Here is a 20744-nt window from a genome sequence, read left to right on the forward strand (position 1 = left end):
GCGGAAAAAGTGCAACTCATTTGAATGGTTTCGCCTTCATTATGCAAATACGAGCACTGTTGGTGGCGAATATTTATTTGCTCATTATAAATACATCGAGTTTTCGGCATTTTAGCAATCATGACTTGCACGCACACGAGCATTAAACGGGTTTCTAAACCCCAGTGTAATGATCGAGTTTTTATTTTATACATTTAATTTGAATTCAAAGGAAGTGCGCGCCAACATATCGATCAAACTCAATGCCTATCGATAGTTTCATAGCAACCAGCTTCCGATGAGCTCACTATGTAACTAGGTGGCAGCTCTGCTATGTATGTTACATGTAAAATTTAATTTTAACAATTAAAAAATAATTACAAATGGTTGCAGAAACAGATTTTAGATAAGTACGTAACGCATCTGATTTCTTAACTTGTTTTTGGTGTAATGAAAAACGTTCAACTTTTTATTTCATATTTCAATATGTTTTAATATAACAATTCTACAACCTAAGCAACAAAATCTATTTAACACTGCGAGCTGAAATTGAGGATTTCACATTTCCAAGAATGTTTTAAATGTTTTAAGATACATTATTTAATTAACATAGTCTGTACAATTACCTTATTTTTTAAATATTCGCTTGTTGCGCGCCGAAATCAAAGTCCGTAGCAAAAAAATCAATATAGCAAATACAATAGGTGCAAGCGGGACGACTAGCTGACACAAGTGGCGAAGCAAAGAAGACCCGATAAGGCGATGCCACCTAGTTATAAACTTATCAGAAAATGCATAAATAAATCAGTTTTTAACACAATGGAACATGAAAAAGAATTCAAACTCAATTTAAAAGCAAATAACCCACGGCTTAAAAACAGTAGGCAAGTAGATTTCGGCCTTTAGGCACCTTTTGCTACCTTGCAGCACCTTGCGGCGGTCTGGCAGCGCCACACGAAAATGGCGAACACGAGCACTCCGATGAACGACGAGCTGAAAAAATAATTATTATTTTAAATTCCGTTTTGCCAGCGAAATTCGGTGCGTGCGCGAAAAAGAGTGCGGAAAAGCGCGGTTGGCAAATTTAATCGACGCATTATGAAGCGGTCAAAGTGCGGCGCCAATGCAAATGGTTAGCCAAATGGCAAAAATATGTAGCGACAGCGTGCCAGCCCAGTAAAATCAAATAGAATCAAATTGAAGTTTCTTGCTTTGCGAATTATGAAAAACCAATCGCAATGCGTGTGTGTGTGTACGTGTGGTGCGTGCGCGCGTGTGTTAGTGAGCGAGCGTAGAAGCAGAAGGCGTAGCGCGAAATAAAAATAAAAACCGAACAATAATTGATTTAAAAAAAAAGAAAGAAATAAACGGAAAAAGGCGAACAAACGAAAAACAGCAGAAGCAACAAAAAACACACGAGAAGCAGCTGCAAAAACAACACAAAACTGGCGGTCAATACGCATGCAGTACGATAAAAACACAAAAAAAAGAAACTAGAAGCAACAACAAAAACGCAACGTAACGGGAACTCTTTGACGTATTTCCTCTATTATTATGCAAAAAGGCAGGCGGCAAATTGCAGCAGCAGCGAAAATCAAATATAAATAGCGAAAAGGTAAGGACAGCGGCCCCACAAACTCAACTAAAAATAAGAGGCGAACATATTTGTTGTTTGCAGAGTGCAATAAAATGGGTGCAAATAAACGGGCAATGCAGAAGCTGCAAAATACTGCAAACCTTTCAATTGGTTTCAATTGGCAATGCAATTGTTCAGCATTGCATTTGCATTACACCGCTCTCCAACTCTCTCCCCCAGTCCCTCTCTCACTCTTGCTTACTTTGCGCTCCGTTCTTGCGCTCCCTTCGCCCCTTTTACTTTGCAAAGTTTTGCGACGAACAAGAACAATAATAATCAAAACAAAAATGTTTAAAATCCATTTTCTTTCGCCTCTCCTTCACCCACTCACTCATTTCACAGCGCGCTGTCATTTGTCTTGCGCCTTTGCCTCCCCTCTTCTTCTTCTTCTTCCCGGTGTGCCCCCGCCGTCGGTTGCTCCCCGCCACATGGCTGTCTCGCTCGCTCGCATGCACACCATGCACGGGCGAAGAGGAGACGTAACGAAAACGAAGTTGGTTTGCCTGGAATGCCACAGTGGTCATAAAAGGGTTTGCTAATGGTCACAGTAGGCACAGTGGGATACGTACCAAAAAAGACTGGATTATTTTGTATTATTTTTTATTAAATCAAGTAAAATCTGTAAAAGTTTACCATTTTAAATGTGCTACAGTTTTAGCCATGAAACTATGCAAGGTGCTTAAGCAATTGATTTTGTATTGAATTGTATAAATGTTTACTTGGTTTTCGATTACTAGATTGCTAATAAAATGAACAAAAGTATATTCATTCTTTTTTAAGGATGTCAGTTAAATACGATGCATTTATATTTAATTTAAACTGTTAAAATAATAGTATTATCATATTCATTAATGTTGTAGTATAGATCTAATTAGAACCAATAGGCCGCTCGTAGGTCAGGTAGGGTGTAGACACATAAAGTGCAGTAAAGAAATATTAAAGGGCAAGGAAAAGTGAAAAAGCAATTGCAGAGACTTACAAAAAATACGAACACACATTATCCATTTGCCAAATAAACATGCACAGAGGAAGAGGAAGACGGAAAGTGCAGAAGAAGAGACTCCAAAAGGCGGCAAACCGCTGCATGAGTGTTCGTGAGGGAGATGGCTACAATGGAACGAACAATAGCAGGAAAAAAACAACGTGGAATTGGTCTAGTAAAGTAAGAAGAAGAGCAACAGCAACGGGAACAAACGGACCGCATAATGCGCGATTAATGATAAGTCTCTCTGGGCGAAACGAGGAGAGAGAAAGAGAGCGGGAGAGAGGCCCGCCGATTTTCGAGTGGGTGGCAACACCTATTCTTCCTCTTTCTTACACACCTTTTCTTGCCGCGTTTTGTTTTGATTGCGACTCTTCTGCGAAAACGAAATGCAAATACAGTGGAGCAAAAACTTACAACTTACAACTGTCTATAAGTTAAGAAAAAAAGATGTTTGGAAAGTTCAGCTAATTATTATTTTACCATTTTTCTTAACTGGACTTTGAAAGTTGAAAATAGACATAAACTGTTTATTATAAACAACATTTATTTGAGTATCCACTGTAGTTGTAAATTTGTAATGCAAAAAAAAATCCCTTGAAAATCGGACTTATTGTTCGGCATAAAATTGTGGTTGCATTCTAGCCTCCGCATTGGAAGTTGCAAGCTAAAGTTGCCATCTCTTCTTTCTCCCCCTCTCCCGCTCTTCGCCACTCCATTGCCTCCCATTTTATTTGCACGGCAAGTTGCCTCTTCGAGCATCCTTTCAGCATTCCTATTATTCTTTTTTATGTTCCTTCCTTTTTTTTGACAATGCCCCAACTAGCAAAAACAACTTGCAGCACCACAACGTGCCATTGAAAACGAGAAAGGGAATTCAGTTCGAAAACACAGGTTCCAGATACTCTATCTACTAATTTGAAGTTTTGTTTGAATGCAGGATAGTTTAATAGTGCGATGTATCCAAGAATATGTACTTGTCCAATTAAAAATATATAATTCATAATTCTACCAAATTTCATAATTATTAGTTTCTATATCCTTAATATTGCACTTATTGCATTTTAAAGTTAAATTTTTTAACTGAAATACGTGTTTTATATTGAATACCTAGTGTATATAGAGCCTTTCATTTCTAAATGCCTCTTCATTTGGTTGTAAAATAGTTACTATGTTATCATACCCTTCAAAAGGGCATGCGAAAATGAAGTTTCACTGAAAACTGGTTTCAGTTTCGGTTTTCTTCCTTCGGGCCTGGCCCAACATTTTACATGGAAATGTGCAAAACAAAACAGGCGACATGACCAGCACTAAATAAAGTTCAAATAGTTGCCATTCGTCGAGCTCTCGAGGTTTAAACATAAATACAAATTACGATCGTAACGAATCAAATGTAGATAAAATGTTTATTTAAACCCAATAGTAATTTTGATCGTCGGGCATTGCATTATTATTACACTAATTAGATTGGAAAAGCATTATAAATTTGTACTTTTAAAGATTAAGTTAACAAAAATTCATGTATTTGATACTTAAAAAGCTTATTTTGTATATCAAGGCGTCAAATGCATTAGGATATTCTGATTCAAATCTCTTTAAAGTACCTAAATCTCGGTTTGAAAATCATTAAACATGTTTTTAAGACATGATCCTTTCAATCCTATAGAGATACAACTCAATTCAAACCTTGAACTTAATGGATTTCAAAACTATTTATACATAGTTCAGGGTGCTACATAATTATCATGTGTCTTGTAGGGCATTTACTATTCGACCACGACTCCCACAGCATATTTCTCCTACCTGTCTTCGGCATAGTTTATCCACCCCCCCCCTGCCCGCCCCTCCCCTCCCCTTCCGCCCTACTCCCCGCAACTCGTTGTAAGGCTGTAAGCCTTTAAGTCTGTGAGGCTGCGAGGCTGTAAGGCTCTCGAACACAATGGACCGACTGGCTGCGACTCCTTTTGTGGCGTCTTCAACATGTGGTTGCTGGCGGTTCAGTTGCATCGGGGACGGCAATTCGCCAGGAACTCAGATAGGAGGATGCAGCCAGTGGTCCTTAAAGTCTGTATTGATTGATTTGCCATCCCATCGCATTAAACTGGTGCTTTTCTCGCCTTTCTCGCTTTTCCAGCAGGATACTACTGGATACACACATTTGGCCAGCGTGTTGAGCACGCCAGAAGCATAAACAGAAGTCGGCAACAGGAATTTAGCCAGCAGGCTTCAATCGAATACGACCAGCAGAAACATCAGAAACATCAGAAGCAACAGAAACATCAGAAGCATCAAAATGGCAGCGGTTCGAGGACATCAGTACTTCAGCCTGCGCTGGAACAACTACCAGAACACGATGACGTCAGTGTTCCAGCAGCTGCGCGAGGATCTCTCCTTCGTGGACGTCACCCTGTCCTGCGAGCACGGATCCCTCAAGGCGCACAAGGTATAGTATCTCCATAAACTGGATATACTTCACTATAGAAGCTGAAGCTAATCTAACTCTGTGTTCCCAACTGCAGGTCGTCCTGTCCGCCTGTTCGACGTATTTCCAAAAACTACTGCTCGAGAACCCGTGCAAACATCCCACAATCATCCTGCCCGCCGACATTATCTTCACCGACCTGAAAACCATCATCGATTTTGTTTATCGTGGCGAGATCGACGTCACCGAATCGGAATTGCAGGTGAGTCGATACTAGATGTTTGTTTAGCCAGTGATTCTAAAATAACTTTAGCAAATAACATCACTAGCAAATAAGAACGATTTGTTAGAAGACGTGGAATACATATCAATGCAATACCAAATATGACTTCCAAAGTAATTTCATCTGAACTCAAGATCTCTGTCTAGATCTAAGACTAAGAAACTATATTTATGCATATATTTGTTAATATATTTCCAAATACGATACCATACGATGGAATACCCCTATTCATAAGAATTCGTCTTTTAGCAATGGCGAGCAATCTATATTTATGTATATATTTGTTGATATATTTCCAAATACGATACCATATAATAGTATTCATAGGCTTTTTATTTAGGGACTGCGTTTTGAAGGCGGTATTTATTTATATATTTCTCGCAATTGAAAGGTACCATATGCCATCTGATTTTTTCCGTTTTGTGGATAAGATAACTAAGGGGAAGACTATTTTTGGGAGCTTTCTTATCTGATAATCGTAGATCTTTATCTTTTGTTAAAACCCGAATAAATTGAAATACAAGCGTTAAATCGTACAAATATATCATCTGGAGTTAATATCAGTTGCTGAACAGTGCTACAATATATAAATTCAATTCAAATTGGCTGTTCCCCCGAATCGAGAAGGTAATATTGTTCAAATTCCAGTGGTCATCAGAAATACACTGCACCCACAATTACCACCTGCTAATCGGTTTGTCAACAAACAAAGCAACATCGAACTATCCAGACCACAAAAGTGGTTCTTTTTTAAATTGAACGCACAAATATGAAGGGGTGCCGTATAGCACATATGTGCACAATTACTTTCAGGGTCGTTCTTATCTGGGCAGAGCCCCCACCCCCACCGAAACCCCCCTCTGTCCGAGCTCCCACTTTTCTCCCGCATTTATCTGAGTGCCACCCACCGCAACCGATCTGCTACACTGCGCGAAACACTCTCAAGCGTCTTTTTATTTGAGTCAATATTGATATAAAATTAGTAAATATGCAAAGAATTTGGCATTTCAATTGAATATGTACTAAATTATTACATTGAATATTAAAGCGTGAATCTAAGTAAAACTGTTTTAAATTCATTTATTATGTTTTCACCTGAGATACAGAAATTGTATGCATTCTGAAAGTTATTAGGTTTTTAATGGATAGGCCGATAATCTGTAGATTTCATACTATAATATTATATGTAATACTATTATGTTTATTACATTTTAACATTTACTTGGCAGTAAAGCTATGTGATTTTAGACGAATGATTCTAGGATCCACACCACTTATTTAGGTTATACTCGCCTAAAACAGGGCATATTTTGTTTCCAGTGCAGCAACGTGCCTCGCTTTGTTGCTTTTGCATTTGACGACAACGCCCCATTGTAATTGTCATTTGTGCGCTTCATTAATTCTCGTTGTTCCGATTCGCCCGGACATATAGACATATAGACTATATATATTATATGGAGAACTACACCGTGGAGAGTTTGAGGGGGGAATGTGGCGATAGGGAGGGGATGCACTTGGGGCTTGTTGTTGCCAAAACTGGTAATTAATATTGATTTGCATGCTCCGAGCACCGCAGCTCTACAAGTTGATCGATTTTAGGCCATAATGGGCTGGCAGGTCAAAGGGTTTAGGTTTAACCTTTGGGAAAACTGTGGGAACAGCAAATTGGGCTAATCAATTCCGAAACTAATTGGATCGGTGGGCGAGTCCACTCGGTGTCCTTACAAGTTGCTTATACATTCAAAAGTCAATTAGTATTGATTGACCCATTAAAAATACAATCTAATACTCTAAATCGGTTGCCTTTTGATTTTTGAGATTGTCACTGATAAACTTTTTAATGCTGAAACATAAAAGTTAATTTATTAATTTATTTTGTTGTCAAACAATTTTTTAGACATGAGTAATTGAGTCTGGATAAAAATCTTAGTATTGGTGAAAAACAATCACGAGTCGACATAAAATATTATTAAATCAAGGAAACCCCTTTTCCGAGTATTCGTACATAAGTAAAGAGTAATAAAAAGAAAAACACATTATAACTTGATAATAATGCCCTTAAAACATAACTTTAAACAAAAATCGCATTACTTACACATAATTAATGAAATTAAACATTTATAAACATTTCATCCATTTGAAAGTAAACGAAATGTTAATGCTGTACAGCGGAAATCCGCTGCGCTGTTAAGTGTTAACATTAACTTATTTGAACAGCAACCGCTTAAGCGGGGACAGCAACCGCATTACACTGGCGGCCAACGTGCGACGTTTGCTCGCTTGAGCAAATAGCCGAGCGCTCAACTTGCTTCGCACTCAAGTCGCCGTCGCTGAGAAATAAAAAATTACTCAAGCTGAAAGGGGGCAAGCGAAAACGAAAAAAATAACTCAAACGGCGGTCCATTTCCACCCGCTCTCCCTCTCTCCCCCACTTGCAGCCACACACACACACACGCAAAGTCCTCCTTCCGCCGCTGCTTCTTCTTCTTGCGGCGACTGGCAGACGTCGACTTCCCATTCATGCTCTCTTTCCCCCTCTGCCACCCCCCACACCGCCGTCACCTTCATTTTTTCCACTCTTGTTTTTGTCACAGACGTGCGCTCCATTTTTATATTTTCGCTGCAAAAGTTTTGCCGGCCATCTGTCCACCCACCACCCTCCTGCTCCTTCTGCGCCTCCCCCGCCATTCACTTCCACAAGTTGCTGAATTTTTTTGCGCCTCTATTTTCTTTTACTTTTTGTTTTTTCTTCTGTTTGTGGGGACTTTTACAACTACAACTACAACTACAGCTTGTATCTCTTTCGTTTGTCGCCGTTGTTTCTGCACATGTTCTTGGAGTTTCCTCCTTCTCCTTCACTTTATGTACTACGTTTTTCTTCTTTTTCTCCTCTGTTTGTTTTTTTTTTGGTTCCCCATTTTTATTTTCGCCGCCTTCTGTTGTTCTTGTTGTTGTTGTATTTGCCCTTGTACTTTTGTACGTTTCAACCGCAACTTCTGTTCGCGTGTGTGTGTGTATGGGTAAGCTGGAGCTTTCTTCTTGGTGCGTACTTTGTGTCATTGTGTGTGTTTGGGGATATTTTTTCTGTTCCTCTGTTTATAGAAATGTATGTGTGTGTTGCCCCCTTTTTTTGGCGCGTCCATTTCGCCTTGAAAAATTGTTGTTGCGTGGACTTCAGATTGGCAATGCTAAGGAAAAATCGCTGTGGAAAACGGGGGGGAAACGAAAAACTTTTCGTACTTTTGGACGCTGTGCAGTGGAGTGTTCCCAAAACGAAAATGAAAAACAAATTTTGTTTTGCCAAACTTGCTCATTGTTATTGCGACTGCCCAAGAATATGAGTTCTTGTGCAAACTTTTTTAACTACCCAAATGAATTACAAAGTCAGCTTAATTAGTTAACGTTTAAGTGGGACTATGTACGTAAATTAATTCTTTAAATTGAAACGAAATATAACTTCTTAGGAAAAATATAGTAATGAAGCTTTTGCAACTTTAAATTAAGTTAATGGCTCAAGTTCTTGGATCTATTTGTGTAGTATTTGTTTTGTAATTACCAAATATCCTTCCTAAAATGTATTCCATATTTTTCAAATGTTTTTTTTTTAAACTTTAATTGCTCTACAGTTGCATTTTAAAACAATTAGTGCAACTCCTTTTGCCGCAAAAAAGGTTCACCCCAAAAAAAAAAGAAAAGGAGAACTGCACAAAGAAGCGGTTTCTTACGCTCCAAGGCAGGCCATCTCGCTCGCACTTGTGCCGGTTGACCCCGGCGTTGCCACACTTCTTTCTTGGTTTTATTTTCTTGTGCTCTTTTTGGGGTTAAGCTCAGATTCGATTTTCGCTAAGCGTTAATTAATGCTGGCGCTGCTTTAATGCTTTTAGCAAACGTGGTCAGCCAACACACACGCACACATGCGCAGATGATTTAGTGTTGCCAGTTGCCCTAGCCCCCCTTAAGCCCCCACAACCCCCCCAAAACCCCGCATCCGCACCCACTTTTAAATGCATGTGTCTGCCACGCCATGTGCTTTGGTTATATTTATTGCTATGTATTTTTTGTTTTGCTTTTTTTTTCGCTATTTTTTTCTTTTTTTTGCATGCCAACACTTGAGGGTCTTCCCAATGCGTCGTGCCTCGCCCACCCAACCACCCACTCGGTGCCGCTCCCTCCTTTGCCCTCATTGCATGTGTGGTACACGGAAAGCATTTGTATTTGCATGTACATACACATATGTATGTATGTACTTTTTATATCGTAACTACTAAATCATTTAAAAAGTATGATATAAAAGCATTACAAAGCATAATAACAATATATAATTACAAATTTATTTTAAAAATAACAACTTACAAATAGGCTCCTAACTTACATTAAAAATTCATGTTAATTGTTGACCGAGTTAGACCAAGTTCATTTTATTTTACTTACAAGTTTTTCTTTCTGTGCACTTCTCTCTTTCTCCCTCGCTCCTTCACCTTTATCTTTGGCCAACTATGTGAGCAGCTGAAACGGACAGACACACGGACAACTACAAGACAGAGACGGGGAATAAGGTGGACATCAGTTAGTGGGGTGGCTCAACACCACCCGCACTCGCTCACTGTCCCTATCTCTCTCTTGCGCTCTCATTTCCCCTCCCTCTGTCTGAAGCACTTGGCTTGCATTTTTTCCGATTTTTTCTTTCGTTCTTTCTTGCAAACAGAATTACGTTTTTTTTTGTATTTTTATGCTGAGTGAAAGAGCGAGAGCGCGCTTGCAACTTTGAACTTTTCGAAGGAAACGGACCAAAAGAAAAAAATCGAAATTGAGTGAAGCGCAAAGAAAAAATTTTTTTGCCCGCCTTTATGTGTGTGAGAGTGCCCCCAACAATGGCCGCTGCTCACACACACACAGATACAGCTCCATACACTTTCATTCTCAGTCCAAGTCGTAGCCTTAACCACCCAAAGCCCCCACCTTCCCGCCTTCCCCCTCCGGGGGCCCACCCCCTCTGCGGACGACGCTGCGTCTGTCCAGTTCCATCAGAATTTTTTTCCCCGTGTTCAACTTTTCGTCCTGTTTCTTGTCTTCGCCGCTCTTCTTCGTGCTCGCACTCCTTGCTGCTGTTGTTGCTGCTGCTACTTCGGCCAGAGAGCGCAATTTTTTTGCGGTACACGGAACGTGCATTGTTTTTGCCGCACAGTGGGATGAAGCGTGAGAAATTGTAACTGAATTTTAAAATAGCTAAAATATTGAAAAAATTGATTTTTGAATTTAATCTAATATGCAAAGTGAAACATGTAGGAAATAAAACTGTCTTTGTTTAGTTTTGACAATTTTTTAAATTACAAAAAGAAGGTTTTTCTTTTTAGTTTATCTAAAACTCATATTTAACTTTTCTAATCTATTCATACGATGGGACACATGAATATTCAAAAACTTGGGGTCTTATGAAATGAGGCGAGGTATTACTTTATTTATTAAAGCGATTAAAAATAGAACGGAACCGAAAAATAAACCGAACCTCGCTTGAAAGTTTTAAAATGGCTCAAGGAGTAAAACCAAAAATCAATTTCCTTGCTTTGCTTTGGCTTTCGGTTAACTTTCGTCCAGAAACAGCTTCCAATTAGGACGGCATGGGACCAGTTCGAATTTCCAATTCATCCGCGCAATGTCCACACCCATTTTTACATCCATGTTGCTTGTTCTCGCTTATGGTCATTCTGGAATACAGCAACAACAGTCATGTACGTCCTTCCATCAATTGCCGCACTATTCCATTTTTTTATTCTTGCCCATTGTTTTTGCTACTGGCTTGGTGTTCTTGGGGAAAATGGGGAGAAATGTCTACGCGACACCCAAACACAAATCATGGGGTCCTGAGAATGGGAATTCATCTCCAGTTAATGGGCGTCGCGAGTCGGAAGTCTGAGTTTGAGTCGGTTTCTGCGCTGGGGATTTTTTTTTCGGGGTGGGGTTTTCTGTAGATGGTCAGTGTGCTGGTCATTTTCTAAGGGTGCTATGTACTGTGGGTTGCGCTATGTATAATTTGCACTCATTCGTATTTTTTTATTTTTTGTTTTACTTCCTCGTTCTTCTGCTTTCCCCGAAACGAGTTTGTTAAGAAATGTGTTCTACTCATCAATAATGCAAATTGTTTTCAGTGCACTTTTGTTGCACAAGTTCATTCCAGTGTCACTCGTTTCACATGTGGTACCATAGTTAGAAAATGCATGGATTAATTTTGAACCTCCCATTGTTATTTGAAACCAAAATTCTTTATTTTAACCGTTTTAATTTATATTTAACCATCAACATGGTGTTTTTTTTCTGCTTTACTGTTTAAAAAAAAATAAATTAGGCATGTTTAATTTGTTAGATTGTGTACTTATTTAAGAAGGTATTTTTCAACAGCCTGAAAATACATACACTTTTTGTGCAGTACACCACAGCGTTTTGCCCACTGTGCGCGTGATGCGCCGCAATTTTTTTCCTCGGCTTTCTTGCCCGCAGTTTTTTTTTGCTGTCGTTGTTGTTGTCAGTTGGCGCTCAGGCTCAAAGTTTCTTCTCATTTTTTTCCAGCCTGCTTGAGCACTTTTCTGAGCTTGTGTGTGTGTGCGAGCTTGCTTATGTTTAATTTTTTCGTCTTCTCTTTATTTTTTTTTTTATGTGCAGAGAGAGTTCTGCCGCCGCTGCTGCCGCCGCCGTCGCTGCTTTTGCATTTTTTCCGATTGCGACCGATTTTTTTTCGCCACCGCTATGTATGCTATGTGTGTGTGAGTGGGTGGGTACGGGTGTGTTTGTGTGTATGTGTCTGTGTGTGTGAGTGCTTTTGCTCCTTTGCTTTTGCTTTTGCTAATCGCTGGCGTTGTCGTCGTCTTTTGGCATCATTCTTTTTATTTGTAATTCGGTTCATCATCATCGTTCATCGTTCTGTCGCACATGTATGTAATGCAAGCAGCGCGGGAGCGAGCGAGAGGCAGATAGATCTGAGTGAGATTTCTTGTGTTGTTGTTGCTGTTGCCGCTGCTGATAAATTTTTTTCTGTTTTTACATTTTTTTGTTCGTACATTCCGCCTCCTTCTACTTTTCTTCTGCTTCTTTCTTCTCTGCAGCGGCGGCAGCGGCGACGACGGTCAATTCTGCCAAGCGCTGCGTCGCCAGCCATCAGACAACATTTGTATTTGTAGTCGGTGGGTCTCGCGCTTTCGATCTCTCGGACAATCGGAATTAAAACGGTCTTGAAAACGCGAAACCCGAAGTGGCCGCAAGCTTACAAATATTCCTAAAAATCGGTGAAAAATTCAAGGAAGGAACCCTGTAAAGCGCATTAAAGCCCCATTAAAACCTTTTATAGCAGTGCCAAATGAAATCATAAAATTAAAAACTCACATGTGCTGAAAATAAAACTCGGTTCGGTCTCTCTCTCTCCCACCTGATCCCGTTAGTTGTGTAGCCTGCTCTCGCGGGCGCTCTTTACCGCGTTCTCTCCCACTGTCTCACTGGCTCTCTCTTAGCAAACTGCCGGCTGCATACGTTTTAAAAATTTGCAAAAAAAAAAGCTTTACGTTTCACATTACGTAGTAAAAAGGCATTCCCACACACAAACAAACAAATCGAACAGTACATGTGCGATTATTCGTATTATGATAATATTCCCGTACAAAATTTTGTAGAATAAATATTTATTGTGCATTCGCCTTTGGTCGCGTTATTCGCGTGTGTTTGCTCTCGCGCTCAATTGTTTACTCCTCTCTTATTGATTTCAGTTCTCCTTTTTAGCAAATAACAACAAATAAAACGAAACTCCACGTGCTGATAAACATTATTGAAAAGGAGACATAACCAAATATAATCTGCCTACTTATCGCAACGATTGCGTCCCACAATAAAAATATAATACACTTTGTTGTCATTCATTAATTGCACGTTATTTCTATAATTTTCTCTAATTTGATTTTGGGTAAAATGTTACCGTTTTTTGTATGAATTTAATTCCGTCACGTCGTCTACTACAATTTGTCAACTTTAAAGCGAAAAAACAAAACGAAATCAACTAGGCTTGGTTCCCTGGAATAATTGACCAGCAGTCCTTCGATCAAGGTAAAAATACACCTTTTCAATTTCGTTGCTTACTTCTGGGCGTTCCTTGTGGAGCCGCCTGTACTCAAAATATTCGTATTTTTTGGGGGCTAGGCCACATAAAATAATGCCATTAATTAGATATACCTAACCCAACGCACCAACACAACCGCACAAAACACACCCTCGCACGCACACTCACACACACACACTCGCAATTAGCGACCATCAGAATAACGGCAAAACTGAGACATAACAAAAGCTCACGACAAAGAAATGAAAGAAATAACTGTAGTGGAAGTTTCGCCGGATTTCCCAACTTGGGCGCACCCAAAATGGTCTTTCGCGTGGCCTTACTTTGGTTTCAAGGATCGTCCTTATCGATAGCCAATTAGAACTCGAACTAACAGAACCGACCAAAAACTACTCAGTACTAAAAAACGGATTTTTAAAATATTAGGATAAATATGAAAAAATCAAATATACAACTTTTGGTTAAATTGTTATTTTATATTTCCTATATATAACCTTATTTAACTGGACTTAAGACCCTCAGCTGCTACAGCTAGTCCAAATTTCTCAATAATAATAATAAAAATAAAAAAAACTGGACTTTGTGAAGTATAAAAAATTTGGGTTAACGATAAAAATAACATTTAAATAAATTTGGAATAAATATTTTAAACTCGTTTTTTATCTATTTAATTTTCTTGTCTTTTCTTATCTTAGTAAGTACTAGTAAGTAAGTACTAAAGTTAATTTGAGGTATTCAAATGAAAGCCTAAATAGCCACGGTTTTGAAATATTTTCAGTACAATGTTGCTTTTGTTTGTTAACGGTGTTCAAAAATGTCCTAAACTGAATTATTTATACGAGGGTCGTTTGATAAGTCCGTGACTTTTTGAATAAAATATATTTTTTTCGTCAAAGAAGCGTTTTATTTCTCAACATAATCTCCTTTTAGCTCTATACATTTAGTCCAGCGTTTTTCCAATTTTTTTATTCCTTCCAAATAATAGGTTTTCTCAAGGCCCTCAAAATAGTCGTTTGTTTCTGTGATGACCTCTTCATTTGACCCGAATCTCTTACCGCCGAGCCATTTCTTCATGTTTGGAAACAATTTTTGAAATTTATGAAATTTTGCCATGCTGACTACACACGTGTGCACCCGTGCATTGTCCTGATGGACGTTAAAATTCACGAGATCGTCTGCTTTCAATGCCTATAAAACGCAAACCAAAAAACGCAGCTTTCTCAAAATTTTACAGTCAGCTGTTAATCGATAACTGCTGACAGGAGCAGTGTTGTATTTAGAGCAGGTGCGCGGCAAATACAAAAAGTCACGGACTTATCAAACGACCCTCGTAATTTGAGGTCCGGAATAGTTGATTTAGGGAAGATATACGAAATGTTTGCAGTTTTCATTGTAAAGAATTTGTGCAAAAACTTCCAAATTGGGATGTGACAGGTTTTCAGGTGTGGCGTCATAAAATCGTAATAAGATCCTTCTGAAAGTTTCCCCTTTTTCCCAACTGCTGCTCGCTGCAGCAGCAATTAAACCTGGTCATAGGAAAGAAATCAAGGTTTTTGCAGCATTTCCTTGCTTTGATGTTGTTTGCTGAACTTGGAGTACAGATTTCCACTCGAGCAAACTACTTCGAAGTGGCCTCGCTGAACTCCAATCGATTACAGTCCGGCAAAAAGAAAAGTTCACACATCAAGCAGCGCCAAAGTTCGCCAAGTGGCCCCAACAAAACTATGCGCCTCTTGTATTGCACATATAGAGAGGGCCAATCACCAGGGGGAAAATCGGGGAATGTATACGTGAATCAGAGAACGATCGCTAAGAGTTGAGCAAAAACTCGATGACCATGATGATGATGCCGCGATGGTAATGATATAAGAACAAAAGCTTTTCAAATGATATAAAGTCCAGGCAAGTGCAAGTTGTGACGAGGTATCTGGGTGGAGTCGACCAAGCAGATGAGCTGAGTATGCCTGGCAAACTATGACCCCAGCGCATCAGCGCCCCCACCCCCACCTCCACACCCCACTATGCCCCCACAAACCACCTCCACCCCGTGGCCCTCCATGCAGAGGAGCAAGAAATCGGTTGAGGGCCGACCGTCGACGACGGCGACGATTATGCGCCGGCTTGGCCTCACTTGTATACAATGGCGGGGTATCAAGTCCAAACAGCGGCCCAACCACTGAGCCCTTTCCCCCTTTCGTGCACTGGAAATAATGGGTATGCAGCTGCTCGAATGTGGATCGAGAAGAAATTCGTCTCATTCCAGAAAGCTTTGCCAAGGATGGTTTATGATTAAGGGTCCAGTTCCAATATTGTAGTTCTAAATGCAGTTCTTAATATACTTCCGCATGTGGTTTCATACTACAGATTCAGATATTTAGGATTGTTATGGTTTAGTTGCCCACAGACACCAGGAATCCCAAGAAGCGAATGCGAATTATGTTCCTTTGGTATAAAGTCATGTTGTTAGTTGATAGATAGATATAGATTGAGCCTGGGAGGGTTCAATAATATCATATCAAAATACTAATAATACAAAAATAAATATTATTTATGTTCTTGAGTGCCAGAACTCTTATAGTTCAAAGTATGAAAAAGTATCTGGAAGTGGATTGATATCTTTATATTACAAACCAGTATCATGTCTGAAAGCTCTGTTTGGTTTCAGTTACATTTAAAATAATGTATGTATGTTGTAATTTGGCAATTGCCATATACAATGTGTTATTTGGACAGAGCCTTTGGAATATGCGTTCATATATGTGCATTTTGTAAGCTGATATTCCTGAATACTTGGCGACTACAGTGTTAAGATCTATAAACACATTAATCCGGACAATGGGCCTGTTTTTGCGAGTGTGGGTCGGGTCCGAGTGGTTGCTATGTGGGCTATTGGATGGTGGGGTTTTGGGATGCGGGTGTTTTCTTTTGGAGGGAAGGGCAGGGAGGAGGAGGGTCAGGGAGGGAGAAGGGACAGGGAGGAGGACGAGACTCGCTCAAGCATCGCTTTTGCTTATCACAAGCCTATTGAGCGGCTCTAGTTGTTGTTTTTGTAGTCCGACGATGCAGGGGGAGGGGGATGAGGAGGAAGGGTTGGGTGGGGGTGGTGCAAGGCGGCTTATTGCCCCTCTCCGCCCCCGTTCGCTGCGCCTCACTCACACAGTTACAGATAGCGTAATCAGGGTATTTCCGTGCTGTGATTTTTATATTTTTCAATTTGTTTCCTTTTTTTCTGTTTTTTTTTTCTGTTATTTGCCCCATTCCCCATTTCATTTCACTCAGGGAGTTTTCAGATTTTTCCCTGCATTCATTTGCCACTTCTTAATTTCTCTTCAGTGCTTAAATGAGTCGCTGGCGAGGGGTGGGTGGAAGTTGTAAGGCCAAGAAAACCAACCCCCTGGGTGGGAAAAAGGCGAAAATTTACTCAAGAAAATCAGAAGAAATGTAAAACAACTGGACAGGCATTTTTATTTCATTTCATTGCTTCTCCTTTATTTGTTGCTTTATTGTTGTTGCTGGCATTGCCTCACCATTTTTTAAGGGTGCTACTTTTTGTCTCCCTCGCCGCCTTCTTTTCTCTATAGCTTTTCTTTCCCGCCCTCCGCCCTCTCCTGTTTTTTAATCGATCGGATTGGCGAGCGTTGCGGCGCAGCCAGAACATCAATCACAGTCAGCGGCAGGTCAGCAAAAGCAAAAGCAAGAGCAAAAAATAACCGAAAAAAGTCTCGCAATCCTGCAGTCAAATCAGATAATAGAAATAAATAAACTTCTAAGCTGAAATTATGGCAAAGGCAAACAGCTTAAAGTTCACCTCGATGCCTCCAGGTATGCTTCATCGTTTTTCCTACTGCCGCTGTCCGTGGAAAATTCATATTTTTGCTAGGGAAAAGTGCGTGGAAATGGCAGAAAAGTCAGGATTTATTTTTCGACCAAAAAGGATTTTCGTTTCTAGTGTAGACGCATTTGAATGGCACCTAATCTTTAGTGAAACATAATTCTACTTGATTAGATTAAATAACTCTTTCGTTGATGCATGCAACTGTTTAAGGTTAGTAGGTTGTACCTAACTGCAACATGGTGTAAATTTTGGATTTCATAACTACTTCGTTTAGTAATCAGTCTACGGATATCAGTCCTAGCCATTGCCAACAAGTAATAGGTGAAATCAATTGGATCCTTTGCACAATCGGATGTTGCAAATAGCTTCATCCGATTCTCGTTTCTAAGGACTATTGTCCATTCTAGAAACTCCACAATACTATATCCCATGCATTGCACAATTCCCGTTTGGAATTCAAATTTCAAACGATTGCATTTATTTTTTCCCTACAAATTCACTGGGACTCACCACCAATCACCACCCCCAACGATTTTCCCCCCGAAGACCCGAAGCCCCCAACCCATGGCATTCATTGAACAATGCTATATAATTACATAAAAGTCAGCAGCTTGCTGCTTGGCTTGGAAGTGAAAAAAAAGTGGCGAGGAGAAGGAAACGGAAGAACTCTCCTTCTCATTGGTGCCAAATGGAAAAGTCGCTTGTTTTAATTTCTCTTTTTCCACATTTTTTTCCCGAAGCACACCCAAAAAACCAAAAAAACAGAAGGGATAGAAACAAAACAACAGAGAAATCCGCAAGGAGGAAAATATTCTCCCAGTGCCGCCCACACAACTACTAAATAACCGATTTTTTTCGGGTACGTTTCCAACTCATCAGCAGTTTTTTGCTGCTGGATTTTTTTCCTTTGGCTTGGCTTTGGGTTTTTATTTCTCAACTAATCCCACACCTCCGAGGCACCGAACCTCCGAACCACCGGGCACACCCAGTGATTTCGTGATGCCTTTCCCTCCCCAAAAGTGTACATATATAGATTTTTTTTTTTGGAACGAACCTCTTCGTCTTCGTCCCTTTCTCGATTTTGTTGGCCACGTTTAAACTGGATTTGTTGTACTACAAAGATATAGATTACAAATGTTGTTGTCCCAAAATGGTATATAGTTGTTTGTTTGTATGGACGATGGTCTAGGGGCATATTATATAAAGAAAAGGTTTAAGTTTTGTTGTGCTCTGTTCTGTTTTTTTTTTTACTTCGCAGACCGTCCCATTTTCGCCGTGCTTCATTGGACAAGCCTCCTTCCCATTTTCCGCCTTTCGGTTGTACAGTCGGGCCACCCCTTAAAAATCGGTCCTTTTATTGTTCCGAGGTCCTTGAATCGAACAAGCAAATCCTCCGCTTTGGGCATTCAATAAACTTGAACCCAATAACTTAACTGATAGTTCGCGATAACAATCTAATTTAATCCGGAGATGATACGTTCTTAATGAATGATGAATTATATTACTACTATGAACTACGTTGTTCTCAGTCGAAAGTTCTGCTTGGTAACAATGTTATAATCCCTAAATTGCGTTTGTATCGCATTATAATAATATGCATTGTAAATGTAGTGATATGTGAAATTTATAAAATTATTTGAAACAAATTCTTGCTATACAGGCTGTATACTATACAGCCTTTATATATTCTATGTGTCACACAAATGGCAAATATTTTGGGGCTATAAGTCATCAATTAGAAACTCAAATACTGATATATGTAATATGTATATAAATATATACGATTCTTAACCTTACAATCAGTATGCAAATGTGGCATTTCGAAGCATCTAACAGTCATTCAAAGTCCTTCTATTTTCTGTATTTTACTTTTTTATAAAGTCCATCAATCTTTCATTTTTAGCCTGTATGGGCGTAGTACATTGTTTATTAATGGACCCTTCACTTGGAACACGCATAGCTTTAGGAAACAGGAAGTATTCGCTTTGAAGCGCCTAAATGTAGGCAATAAATGCTTGTGGGAATAAAAGTGGAGAATTATGAAAAACGAAAGCGTTATTTGAACCTGCGGCAATGTTTTTGAAGTAGTTGAATCAAAATAAAAGCCACGAAAAGGGCGAGAATCAAAAAGAGCTCACACATATTCCGCCAGGAAGAAAGCACAAAGCGGAGGCGCGGAGAAGAAACACAAAGCAAAGAAGACGGCGACGGAGACGGAGACGGCGAACTCCTCATGTGACCGAGTAATAAAATAGCGACGTTGCGCACAATGTAAATAAAAGTAAAGTGTGAAAGCGGCCAAAGCCAAAGGGGGGAAGAAGAATAACAAAAAGCGAAACGGCAAGCCAAGGCCACATAACATAACATAAAATAATAATAAAAATGCCGGCCGCTTTAAGCGGCTGATTTCTGTTCCCGTCTATCCGCCATCTCTTCATCTTCTCTTCTTTTCCCCCTTTTATTATCCTCCACCTCCCCCGCAAGCACTCACATACACACACACACGCGCGCGCGAATTTTCTATCGTCGCGTACTATTTTCGTCAGTCAGCTGCTGCTGAGTCCCGTTACTTACTTCAGTTGCCCTCTCGCTTCTTTTGCCTCCTCCGGTGCTTCGCCTTCTTTGAGCACCTCGTGCAAGCTCTCATATGTTTTTCCGCCGTCTGCTTTCCGCCGCTTTTCCCCCGCCTTTATTATGTATTTTGATAATACTACCCCAAACACCAACTTCTCGGCAGCAGCGAATTTGTTTTTTTTTCATATCATTTTTTCGTCTTCCTTCTTCACGTATGCTAACTTTTCTTCTCTTGCCGCATTTTTCCTGCTTGTACTTAAAGGGGGCCTTAAAGCTTCAATTTTCCGCACTGGAAAATGTGCTGCATTTGTAGACTGACTTTAAACTGCAAACTTAACAAAGTATTACTGAACTTAAACAACATTTTCATTTGGCAATTTAACTTGTGATTTAAGTCTATTTCTTCTCTTTAAGAGTTTAACATTTTTCTGTACCTTTTCACACTTTTTTTCCTTTACTGCCATTTTAAGTGAGGAAAATGAGGATATCATTTTTAAGGTAGAATTTTAAGGTAGAATACAGGAAGGAACTTCTCAATAAGTGGATAATATTTCAGTATTTTGCTTGCTTACCATTTTAAGGTGATTTTCAAATAAAGAGCTACTATATTTTCTGACTCTTCAAGTTAAATTTGTAATTTGTATTTATTGATTGACCATTGTTAAAAACGTTAACGTGGTAGACAAGAAATTGGTAGTTGTTATCCAGTTTGTATAAGTTTTAATCACAAGGGATAAAAACTTGTTCGCTCGAAATGTAAACCAAAGTACACAATTAGCATTGGAGTATTATTTTATATTTGGAAAGCCAAGCAGCAGTTCTTTCTAGCATTTGATACGTCCAAATTTTCCTGTTTTCTTTGCCAAGTTTTCTTTTCTCACCGCAACATTTTTTCGTTTATCCTTGCTCTGCAGTCAAATTAAAAATATGTGGTC

At 39.5% G+C, this 20744-nt stretch overlaps 1 protein-coding gene across 3 annotated transcripts in view; it reads left to right on the top strand.

Annotated features, from left to right (window-relative positions):
- The first annotated feature begins 924 nt into the window (after positions 1-924).
- LOC122612188 (broad-complex core protein isoforms 1/2/3/4/5) overlaps positions 925-20744 on the top strand; it is a 53720-nt gene continuing 33900 nt past the window's right edge. For 2 of the 3 annotated variants that reach the window (XM_043785631.1, XM_043785633.1), the window contains exons 1-3: positions 926-1594; positions 4732-5040; positions 5117-5281. In XM_043785631.1, coding sequence (XP_043641566.1) covers positions 4891-5040; positions 5117-5281 — 315 coding nt within the window. In that variant the 5' untranslated portion in view covers positions 926-1594; positions 4732-4890. Of the gene's footprint in view, positions 1595-4731; positions 5041-5116; positions 5282-20744 lie in introns of all 3 variants that reach the window. The other variant, XM_043785632.1, reaches the window with a different exon arrangement.

This window comes from Drosophila teissieri, chromosome 2R, assembly GCF_016746235.2.
Source record: "Drosophila teissieri strain GT53w chromosome 2R, Prin_Dtei_1.1, whole genome shotgun sequence".
Classification (NCBI taxonomy): domain Eukaryota; kingdom Metazoa; phylum Arthropoda; class Insecta; order Diptera; family Drosophilidae; genus Drosophila; species Drosophila teissieri.